Source organism: Coregonus clupeaformis, unplaced genomic scaffold (genome assembly GCF_020615455.1).
Source record: "Coregonus clupeaformis isolate EN_2021a unplaced genomic scaffold, ASM2061545v1 scaf0051, whole genome shotgun sequence".
Lineage (NCBI taxonomy): Eukaryota > Metazoa > Chordata > Actinopteri > Salmoniformes > Salmonidae > Coregonus > Coregonus clupeaformis.
The window spans coordinates 428,053-440,272 of NW_025533506.1; the positions used below are offsets into that span (position 1 = coordinate 428,053).

Genomic DNA, 12,220 nt, shown 5'->3' on the forward strand with positions numbered 1-12,220 from the left:
TATGCCAGAGGAGCTGTCCATGATTGGCCATGTGCTGCCATTGATATGCCAGAGGAGCTGTCCATGATTGGCCATGTGCTGCCATTGATATGCCAGAGGAGCTGTCCATGATTGTCCATGTGCTGGCATTGATATGCCAGAGGAGCTGTCCATGATTGTCCATGTGCTGCCATTGATATGCCAGAGGAGCTGTCCATGATTGTCCATGTGCTGCCATTGATATGCCAGAGGAGCTGTCCATGATTGGCCATGTGCTGCCATTGATATGCCAGAGGAGCTGTCCATGATTGGCCATGTGCTGCCATTGATATGCCAGAGGAGCTGTCCATGATTGGCCATGTGCTACCATTGATATGCCAGAGGAGCTGTCCATGATTGGCCATGTGCTGGCATTGATATGCCAGAGGAGCTGTCCATGATTGGCCATGTGCTGCCATTGATATGCCAGAGGAGCTGTCCATGATTGTCCATGTGCTGCCATTGATATGCCAGAGGAGCTGTCCATGATTGTCCATGTGCTGGCATTGATATGCCAGAGGAGCTGTCCATGATTGTCCATGTGCTGCCATTGATATGCCAGAGGAGCTGTCCATGATTGTCCATGTGCTGCCATTGATATGCCAGAGGAGCTGTCCATGATTGTCCATGTGCTGCCATTGATATGCCAGAGGAGCTGTCCATGATTGGCCATGTGCTGCCATTGATATGCCAGAGGAGCTGTCCATGATTGTCCATGTGCTGGCATTGATATGCCAGAGGAGCTGTCCATGATTGGCCATGTGCTGCCATTGATATGCCAGAGGAGCTGTCCATGATTGTCCATGTGCTGGCATTGATATGCCATACATACAATGATACATGATGTGTCAGTTGACTCTGTCTTCATTGTGGCTGATGTTGAATCCTTAACAAGTGATGTTCTTTAACTATATAGCTATCAGCTGTAATAGCTGGTCATCTCCATGGTAAAGGATCCATGAGCACCACCATGTGAAGTTCATAGGAGCATGTCAAATTGGGTGTCAAATGAAAGCTCAGAGTCTATATTTGTGGGAAATGAAGGCATTTTTCAACCATTTTCCATCTTCAAAATTATGAATAAGTGAAGGCTTTGATTTCTGAATAAACAGAAGGAAAACTGTTCTTAAAAAACATGGTCAAAAGTGTGTGGACACCCCTTCAAATTAGTGGATTTGGCTATTTCAGCCACACCCGTTGCTGACAGGTATATAAAATCGAGCACACAGCCATGCAATCTCCATAGACAAACATTGGCAGTAGAATGGCCCGTACTGAACACCTCAGTGACTTTCAACATGGCACTGTCATAGGATGCCACCTTTCCAACAAGTCAGTTCGTCACATTTCTGCCCTGCTAGAGCTGCCCCGGTCAACTGTAAGTGCTGTTATTGTGAAGTGGAAACGTCTAGGAGCAACAACGGCTCAGCCGCAAAGTGGTAGGCCACACAAGCTCACAGAACGGGACCGCCGAGTACTGAAGCACGTAAAAATCGTCTATCCTCGGTTGCAACACTCACTACCGAGTTCCAAACTGCCTCTGGAAGCAACATCAGCACAAGAACTGTTAGTCGGGAGCTTCATGAAATGGGTTTCCATGGCCATGCAGCCGCACACCAGCCTAAGATCACCATGCGCAATGCCAAGCGTCGGCTGGAGTGGTGTAAAGCTCACCACCACTCTGAAGCAGTGGAAACACGTTCTCTGGAGTGATGAATCACGCTTCACCATCTGGCAGTCCGACGGACGAATCTGGGTTTGGCGGATGCCAGGAGAACGCTACCTGCCTGAATGCATAGTGCCAACTGTAAAGTTTGGTGGAGGAGGAATAATGGTCTGGGGCTGTTTTTCATGGCTCAGGCCCCTTAGTTCCAGTGAAGGGAAATCTTAATGCTACAGCATACAATGACATTCTAGACGATTCTGTGCTTCCAACTTTGTGGCAACAGTTTGGGGAAGGCTCTTTCCTGTTTCAGCATGACAACTTCCCCATGCACAAAGCGAGGTCCATACAGAAATTGTTTGTCGAGATCGGTGTGGAAGAACTTGACTGGCCTGCACAGAGCCCTGACCTCAACCCCATCGAACACCTTTGGGATGAATTGGAATGCCGACTGAGAGCCAGGCCTAATGTTCCAACATCTAGTGGAAAGCCTTCCCAGAAGAGTGGAGGCTGTTATAGCAGCAAAGGGGGGACCAACTCCATATTAATGCTCATGATTTTGGAATGAGATGTTCGACGAGCAGTTGTCCACATACATTTGGTCATGTAGTGTATGTGTGGGGTGCAGAAATGAAGTAGTCATTCAAAAATCCTGTTAAATACCGTTCTAGTGTTTTACCATCCTAACTAAAGTAATAGGTTGTTTTAGAAAGAGAAAGTTTCATAGGATGCTACATTTAGAAAATCAAGTATACTTTAAATACCCGGATTTCTTACTCATTTTGGCTTTGACAACAACTGATCATTTAGACATGGGGATGCGCTACCGAAATCAACGAATAGCTGGAAACAACGCAATCGCGCCATGACGCATTCTCAGTATGCGAAAATATAACGTTTTATAGTACGTGAATTTTCTAAAATCTAGTATGGTTTAAATGCCAGGATGTTATACTCATCTCAGCTCTTCATCTAGTAGAATTAGATGTACACTTTCCCACAATGCATTGGAAGACGTGGGCTGCGAGTGAATGGCCCTGGTTTTCTTCAAGTAGCCAAACAACAAAACTAGGCTACTTAATTGGGAAGATGCCGAATAGCGAAGCTTCTGCAGTGGTGTTTAAAAGTAGGCTAAGTCGTTTTTGTTCTCCTTAGATCCTGAGTAGTATTGCGTCATCTTTCGTCACAGCTTTTAAACGAAATACTAAACCATCTTTAGATTTCTGAATGTGTCGGCACGGGGACTGGGGATGTGGCTGTGTTATTGATGCCATGTTAATCAGGCCTTTTGATTTGAACATATGGACTGGTTTACTTCTGTAGGCTAGGCTACCTATTTTAATTATTGAATTGATGGATCAAGCCTCAGCAGTCATTCTCCCAATGATCAGTGCTTTAGTTTATGTTGCAGCGGTACTGAACTTGTGATGCACCTGTGACTGTCCATGTGTTTCTGTGCAATAGCTTTTTGAAACGTTTTGGTGTTTGTTCTATGCTATTTATATATGTTAGAGCACTTTGGTTTCACTAATAAATATGTTGAAATGGAACCAAATGATCTGTTTCTGTCTTCAGTCCTTTTTATATAGGATAGATGGGCTAGATGGGATACGGTATAGGTTCAGTGTGACAGTCTGCCTGCAACCAGCCTGAGTAGGACTATAACTCAAATGGGAAATGAGCCATTATCAGGCTGGTTAATGCCATGTATGTCTGTTGAATTTGGAAAAATCCACACATACTCGGCCCCACCTACTCAGCCAGTCGGGATACTTCATACCGTTTACTAAACGGCTAAATAGTATGCCTTGATGAGTAGGCCTACATAATATGCAGTTCAAGTATGTACTACGCTAGTATGGGTATTCAGTTTAAGTATGTACTACTCTAGTATGTAGTATGTACTACTTTAGTATGGGTTTTCAGTTTAAGTATGTACCACGCTAGTATTCAGTTTAAGTATGTACTACGCTAGTATTCAGTTTAAGTATGTACTACGCTAGTATTCAGTTTAAGTATGTACTACGCTAGTATTCAGTTTAAGTATGTACCATGCTAGTATTCAGTTTAAGTATGTACCACGCTAGTATTCAGTTTAAGTATGTACTACACTAGTATGGGTATTCAGTTTAAGTATGTACTACACTAGTATTCAGTTTAAGTATGTACTACGCTAGTATTCAGTTTAAGTATGTACTACTCTAGTATTCAGTTTAAGTATGTACTACGCTAGTATTCAGTTTAAGTATGTACTACACTAGTATTCAGTTTAAGTATGTACTACGCTAGTATTCAGTTTAAATATGTACTACGCTAGTATTCAGTTTAAGTACCCCCCAACAACAGCGTGAGTCCAAGCAATTTATGTGGCTTGTTAAGCAAATTCTTAAATTCTGCCTTAATCTCTCTCTCTCTGCCTTAATCTCCCTGCCTTAATTTCTCTCTCTCTCTCTGCCTTAATCTCTCTCTCTCTGCCTTAATCTCTCTCTGCCTTAATCTCTCTCTCACTCTCTGCCTTAATCTCTCTCACTCTCTGCCTTAATCTCTCTCACTCTCTGCCTTAATCTCTCTCTCTCTCTGCCTTAATGTCTCTCTGCCTTAATCTCTCTCACTGCCTTAATCTCTCTCTCTCTCTCTCTCTCTCTCTCTCTCTCTCTCTCTCTGCCTTAATCTCTCTCTCTGCCTTAATGTCTCTCTGCCTTAATCTCTCTCACTGCCTTAATCTCTCTCTCTCTCTCGCTCTCTGCCTTAATCTCTCTCACTGCCTTAATCTCTATCTGCCTTAATCTCTCTCTCTCTGCCTTAATCTCTCTCTCTCTGCCTTAATCTCTCTCTCACTCTCTGCCTTAATCTCTCTCTCTGCCTTAATCTCTCTCTCTCTGCCTTAATCTCTCTCTCTCTCTGCCTTAATCTCTCTCTCTCGCTCTGCCTTAATCTCTCTCTGACTTAATCTCTCTCTCTCTCTCTCTGCCTTAATCTCTCTCTCTCTCTCTGCCTTAATCCCTCTCTCACTCTCTGCCTTAATCTCTCTCACTCTCTGCCTTAATCTCTCTCTCACTCTCTGCCTTAATCTCTCTATCTCTGCCTTAATCTCTCTCTCTCTCTCTGCCTTAATCTCTCTCTCTCTCTGCCTTAATCTCTCTCTCTCGCTCTGCCTTAATCTCTCTCTGACTTAATCTCTCTCTCTCTCTCTCTCTGCCTTAATCTCTCTCTCTCTCTCTCTCTCTGCCTTAATCCCTCTCTCACTCTCTGCCTTAATCTCTCTCTCACTCTCTGCCTTAATCTCTCTATCTCTGCCTTAATCTCTCTCTCTCTCTCTGCCTTAATCTCTCTCTCACTCTCTGCCTTAATCTCTCTATCTCTGCCTTAATCTCTCTCTCTCTCTCTGCCTTAATCTCTCTCTCTCTCTGCCTTAATCTCTCTCTCTCGCTCTGCCTTAATCTCTCTCTGCCTTAATCTCTCTCTCTCTCTCTGTCTTAATCTCTCTCTCACTCTCTGCCTTAATCTCTCTCTCTCTCTGCCTTAATCTCTCTCTCTCTCTGCCTTAATCTCTCTCTCTCTCTCTCTCTACCTTAATCTCTCTCTCTCTGTCTTAATCTCTCTCTCACTCTCTGCCTTAATCTCTCTCTCTGCCTTAATCTCTCTCTCTCTCTGCCTTAATCTCTCTCTCTCTCTGCCTTAATCTCTCTCTCTCTGCCTTAATCTCTCTCTCTCAATCTCTCTCTCTCTGCCTTAATCTCTCTCTCTCTCTGCCTTAATCTCTCTCTCTCTCTCTGCCTTAATCTCTCTCTCTCTCTCTGTCTTAATCTCTCTCTCTGCCTTAATCTCTCTCTCTCTCTGCCTTAATCTCTCTCTCTCTCTCTGCCTTAATCTCTCTCTCTCTGCCTTAATCTCTCTTTCTCTCTCTCTCAATCTCTCTCTCTCTCTGCCTTAATCTCTCTCTCTCTCTGCCTTAATATCTCTCTCTCTCTCTCTCTCTGTCTTAATCTCTCTCACTCTCTGCCTTAATCTCTCTCTCACTCTCTGCCTTAATCTCTCTCTCTGCCTTAATCTCTCTCTCTCTGCCTTAATCTCTCTCTCTCTGCCTTAATCTCTCTTTCTCTCTCTCTCAATCTCTCTCTGCCTTAATCTCTCTCTCTCTGCCTTAATCTCTCTCTCTCTCTCTCTCTGCCTTAATCTCTCTCTCTCTCTCTGCCTTAATCTCTCTCTCACTCTCTGCCTTAATCTCTCTCTCTGCCTTAATCTCTCTCTCTGCCTTAATCTCTCTCTCTCTGCCTTAATCTCTCTCTCTGCCTTAATCTCTCTCTCTCTGCCTTAATCTCTCTTTCTCTCTCTCTCAATCTCTCTCTCTCTGCCTTAATCTCTCTCTCTCTCTGCCTTAATCTCTCTCTCTCTCTCTGCCTTAATCTCTCTCTCTCTCTCTGCCTTAATCTCTCTCTCTCTCTGTCTTAATCTCTCTCTCACTCTCTGCCTTAATCTCTCTCTCTCTCTCTCTCTCTCTCTCTCTCTCTCTCTCTCTCTCTCTCTCTCTCTCTCATCCTCACCCACTGAGCACTGACCTACACCGCACTTCCATGGACATTGAAAAGTTGTTGAAATTCGGTCAGTCCACGCTGACCTTGATATTAACGTCCACAGACGGACCGGACTGGACCATATCTCAACCTATCATAGACGTTTGGATAGCACAGTACAGTGAGTAGAGCACAGTAGAGTTCGGAGTACAGTACAGCAGATTGTTTAAAACCGCATTCCAGCCGGTGTATGTTTCACAAGTTACCACCGGCTAAATCTATGACGTTAAAATGCCTATTTACTCTGTTCCATCTGACTGTGCAATCCACTGTCTCATCAGCCCAGCCAGGCAATTTATAAACTTGATCTCCACTATAAAAAGCATCTAGACATTATCTCACATTTATTTTAGACTAACATTTAGTTTTCAACAGCGGAGATTTGTATAAACCTTGCTGTCTGTCTCTCCAACATTTAAATGAAAATATGTCAATCATTATTTGAATATGTTGGTAAGCCGTTGTATAAAAGTGTTAATACCGGAGAAGCCGGTGTTTGGAGGATATATTGACACGGTTTGCCTCGACTTTGTCTTGGGCCTAACAACGCCACGGTTTGCCTCGACTTCGTCTCGGGTCTAACAACACACCCGCCAATATATCCTCCAAACACCGGCTTCTCCGGCATTATCACTTAAGTAGAGTACAGTACTATACAGTACAGGAAAGAAAAGTAGAGTATAGTACTATACAGTACAGGAAAGAAAAGTAGAGTATAGTACAGTACAGTATGTGCTGTAGTAAACTATACTCTACTGTACTCTGCTCTGTACTGAACTCTCCTGCACTCTACTGTACTCTACTGTACTCTGCTCTGCACGGAACTCTACTGCACTCTGCTCTGTACTGAACTCTACTGTACTCTGCTCTGTACTGCTCTCTACTGTACTCTGCTCTGTACTGAACTCTACTGAACTCTACTGTACTCTGCTCTGTACTGCTCTCTACTGTACCCTGCTCTGTACTGAACTCTACTGTACTCTGCTCTGTACTGAACTCTACTGTACTCTGCTCTGTACTGAACTCTACTGTACTCTGCTCTGTACTGAACTCTACTGTACTCTGCTCTGTACTGAACTCTACTGTACTCTGCTCTGTACTGAACTCTACTGTACTCTGCTCTGTACTGAACTCTACTGAACTCTACTCTGTACTGAACTCTACTGAACTCTACTCTGTACTGAACTCTACTGTACTCTGCTCTGTACTGAACTCTACTGTACTCTGCTCTGTACTGAACTCTACTGTACTCTGCTCTGTACTGAACTCTACTGTACTCTGCTCTGAACTCTACTGTACTCTGCTCTGTACTGAACTCTACTGTACTATGCTCTGTACTGAACTCTACTGTACTCTGCTCTGTACTGAACTCTACTGTACTCTGCTCTGTACTGAACTCTACTGTACTCTGCTCTGTACTGAACTCTACTGTACTCTGCTCTGTACTGAACTCTACTGAACTCTACTGTACTCTGCTCTGTACTGAACTCTACTGTACTCTGCTCTGAACTCTACTGTACTCTGCTCTGTACTGAACTCTACTGTACTCTGCTCTGTACTGAACTCTACTGAACTCTACTGTACTCTGCTCTGTACTGAACTCTACTGTACTCTGCTCTGTACTGAACTCTACTCTGCTGTACTGCACTGTGATGTCCAAACTTGTGAAACATGAGAATGACATTCAAATCCATAATTATGCATTTCTGTGCAGTACAGATCAGGGACCCATGATATAATTCCGTTACCAGGTGCTAATCCACTTCACCCAATAACCAAAAGAGATTTGTTCAAACTCAAGGTGGCATGTCATAGCTGACGCCACATTTTTTCTACAGACATCTTTCAATCGTAATTCAGAGCAGATTTTGGAAACCGTGGTGGCATAAAAACCTAAGGGGGATTTCACCAACATCTGCACAGTTCTTCCACTCAATTAATTTTTGTCAAATGTTCAGTGGAAATGTTTAAAAGTAGTCATTGTGAATAGAGTTGTATGGTTTGTTAAACTTTGAAATCAATGGTTGTTGTTTGTCATACATGTTAATGTGAAAAAACTAAACCAAAGCGTAATGCCGTTAGCAGCTCTAAAGGAGTGCTGACTACTAACCATTTCACTGTAGCCAGCTGGTTCCATGGCTGGATGGAACAGTTCTAAAGGAGAGCTGACTACTATTGTCCCTCCTACAAACCATTTCACTGTAGCCAGCTGGTTCCATGGCTGGATGGAACAGTTCTAAAGGAGAGCTGACTACTATTGTCCCTCCTACAAACCATTTCACTGTAGCCAGCTGGTTCCATGGCTGGATGGAACAGTTCTAAAGGAGAGCTGACTACTATTGTCCCTCCTACTAACCATTTCACTGTAGCCAGCTGGTTCCATGGCTGGATGGAACAGTTCTAAAGGAGAGCTGACTACTATTGTCCCTCCTACAAACCATTTCACTGTAGCCAGCTGGTTCCATGGCTGGATGGAACAGTTCTAAAGGAGAGCTGACTACTATTGTCCCTCCTACAAACCATTTCACTGTAGCCAGCTGGTTCCATGGCTGGATGGAACAGTTCTAAAGGAGAGCTGACTACTATTGTCCCTCCTACAAACCATTTCACTGTAGCCAGCTGGTTCCATGGCTGGATGGAACAGTTCTAAAGGAGAGCTGACTACTATTGTCCCTCCTACAAACCATTTCACTGTAGCCAGCTGGTTCCATGGCTGGATGGAACAGTTCTAAAGGAGAGCTGACTACTATTGTCCCTCCTACAAACCATTTCACTGTAGCCAGCTGGTTCCATGGCTGGATGGAACACATGTAAGACTTAGACAGCGGAATGAAGGAATTATGAATGAGTGACTGTGGACGAATATGATACTGTATCAGTGATGGCATAATAATCAACTAAACTTAAGCAAGAAAATGTTGTTTGCTATCCGTTATGGTTCAGCAAATGTAACGTAAAAGAAATGACGTTAGTTTAGTTGGGTTATCAGATGATGTAGCATAACGTTAGCAAGTGGATGGCCAGGCAGCAGGCTACTGTCGCTCTCTTATCGTTAGCTAGCTAGCAACAAGCCATCCATCTAGGTACGAACTTACCTTGATCTTTCATGTCTCTCTTTGATTCCATCCTTATATAGTTAGGTTAGTTAGTTCATGTACTGAACATAGAACTGGATAGTGATTTCTTTGGGAATTTTGAGTGAAATTGTCATCTGTCCTTGATTTTGCAGGACAGTTGACGCCGGTAATGCTAGCCAGTAACAGGGTTAACTAGGTTAGCACCGTGGGTAACAGCCAGTGCAGGTAGCTACACGGTTAGCTAGCTTAGCACCGTGGTTAACATAATGCCTATTTGGACACTATTCCGCAAACGTTGCTACTCAGTTATAACCGAAGCGAGCCACAATACGCTGTATTATTGTGTTTCCAAAACGCCAAAAAATAAAACGTTGACCTGACTTTGTGCGTTCGTCATATATCCTTCTGGCTTTCTACTGCGATCTCAGAGCAGTCTGGTCTGAGGACCACAGCGCAACACCCGTGGAAATGACCCGTGGCAGTAAACGTCGGCAAAAAAAAATAATATCTAAATGATTGCCAGCAGCACAATTACTAGACAACATGTAAGCAGCCTAACCAGCTTTGCTATTGCGAGTAAAATGGTCAGTGTGTTCAGAGGTATTCTGTAACTTAGGAACGCACCGTTAAAGATGACTCCCGGAACACTTGCACACTCTGTTTTGATATTTCTGTGGAAACGTAGGTATCACATACGTAAATCGCAAATATTTTTTCAAAGCTGTCGATTCACCGCAATTGTGTTCTGGGACCAGAAAAAGGAGGCTACGAATTCTCTTGGAATTCTACTCATACATGGGGAAAATCCGATTTTAGCCTTTCTGCAGATGAAACGGGAACAATATTTACGTCTGAAAAAGGTATTCTTTGCAATCCATTGCTTGCGTGGGTGTTTGACAGACGCCGCCTAGTGGTAGCTACACGTTGTTGCAGGTAGACAGCAGCCGGTGCTGAAACTGTCTGTTGCCTACTTCTGCTGCTTCAACAACTGACTGCACTGAGCATCTTCTGCATTTCAATATTACACCATCGCCTTCGAATACACCGCCAACTGTTTCAGAGCTTACAAGTCTGTGGACTCTGAACATCTATGCGGAGTCTTAATTTTCTTGTCTGACCACGTCGTGTAAATGCCCTAAATGGCTAGAATTGAGAAAACGCATCGAACTTCCAATGTGATTAATCTGTACAAGAGAAAAATTACTAGACTAAGATGGGTAATAAGCAAACGATATTTACTGATGAACAGCTAGATGCTTACCAGGTAAGAGAGCCGCCCGTACATGCGGATAGACACAATTTAACATTTATTTTCTCATGCAGTTTGATTATTGCATTCCATCTTTATGTTCAGAAATTCAGCTGTGATCATCACTGACAATTAGTAACCTGTTGTGGCTCCGGAATAATTGTAGATCAATCATTGATGTAATGAAACATACAGTATATAGCATTATGTGAAAATGCCTCCTGATATCAGAGATGCATCTGGTTGCCTAATGGACGTCCTCTTACTAACTGATCGAGAAGAAAAAGTCATGTTTTCAAATTGTATAGAAAAAAGCTACCGACCAGTTTGTCCAACCTGAAGCTTAAATCCACAGCATCGGCCACCGCTGAATTATTCTGTGAATCGAATGTTTGAGGTGTTTTAGATCTGTTGTGTCCTGTAAGCAAGCATACAACAAGGCTAGATACCTGCCCTCCATCATAGACCACAACAGAAAGTTCCTGTTCAAATGGCCAGAATGACACCAGTTTTAGGGTAAGGGCTCTTCACTGGGGGAAAAACAGAGTGGTTATATTTACCAAAGTAGTGTTTTAAAGGCTGTTTTAGCTTTTTCCACATCTCTCAGTAGAGATTACATATACATCACTTTTAAAAATATTTTTCCCTGCAAAGCTTAGGGCCTTTAGGTTGCATAATGCTAATTATGCAAGATCGCTTTACCAGAAATGTTAGACATTATGTTGTTGCTGGGTGGTATTCAAGTCGGTGGTAATTCAGCTGGCCATGCTGTAGCCATGAAGGGATTAATCAAACAATAATCAGGTGATGGAGTGTTGAAGTGGTGTCTTCACATTGGCCACTATCTGGCATGTCTCAGTATTGATTATGATCTCTGTTTCCCTTTTTGAATGGAGAGCTGAGAATCTGAGAAGTGTTTGGCAGTCTCACAGTACATCTACTGTAGTTTTAGTGTTCTCAAGTTTCTGTTACCATTTAAGAAAACAATAAAAGTACATCTAATGTGATGGACCATATGACTGGACAGGTTATATAGAACATCTAATGTGATGGACCATATGACAGATACTATAGAACATCTAATGTGATGGACCATATGACTGGACAGGTTATATAGAACATCTAATGTGATGGACCATATGACAGATACTATAGAACATCTAATGTGATGGACCATATGACAGGACAGATACTATAGAACATCTAATGTGATGGACCATATGACAGATACTATAGAACATCTAATGTGATGGACCATATGACAGATACTATAGAACATCTAATGTGATGGACCATATGACAGATACTATAGAACATCTAATGTGATGGACCATATGACAGATACTATAGAACATCTAATGTGATGGACCATATGACAGATACTATAGAACATCTAATGTGATGGACCATATGACTGATACTATAGAACATCTAATGTGATGGACCATATGACAGATACTATAGAACATCTAATGTGATGGACCATATGACTGGACAGATACTATAGAACATCTAATGTGATGGACCATATGACAGATACTATAGAACATCTAATGTGATGGACCATATGACTGGACAGGTCCTATAGAACATCTAATGTGATGGACCATATGACTGATACTATAGAACATCTAATGTG

At 42.8% G+C, this 12,220-nt stretch overlaps 1 protein-coding gene across 3 annotated transcripts in view; it reads right to left on the bottom strand.

The window, feature by feature from the left end:
- Positions 1–10,232, bottom strand: part of lrrc61 (leucine rich repeat containing 61) — a 58,636-nt gene extending 48,404 nt beyond the window's left edge. For all 3 annotated transcript variants that reach the window (XM_045212783.1, XM_041869460.2, XM_045212782.1), the window contains exon 1: positions 9,351–10,232. In XM_045212783.1, coding sequence (XP_045068718.1) covers positions 9,351–9,381 — 31 coding nt within the window. In that variant the 5' untranslated portion in view covers positions 9,382–10,232. The remainder of the gene's footprint in view (positions 1–9,350) is intronic.
- Between the last annotated feature and the right edge of the window lie 1,988 nt (positions 10,233–12,220).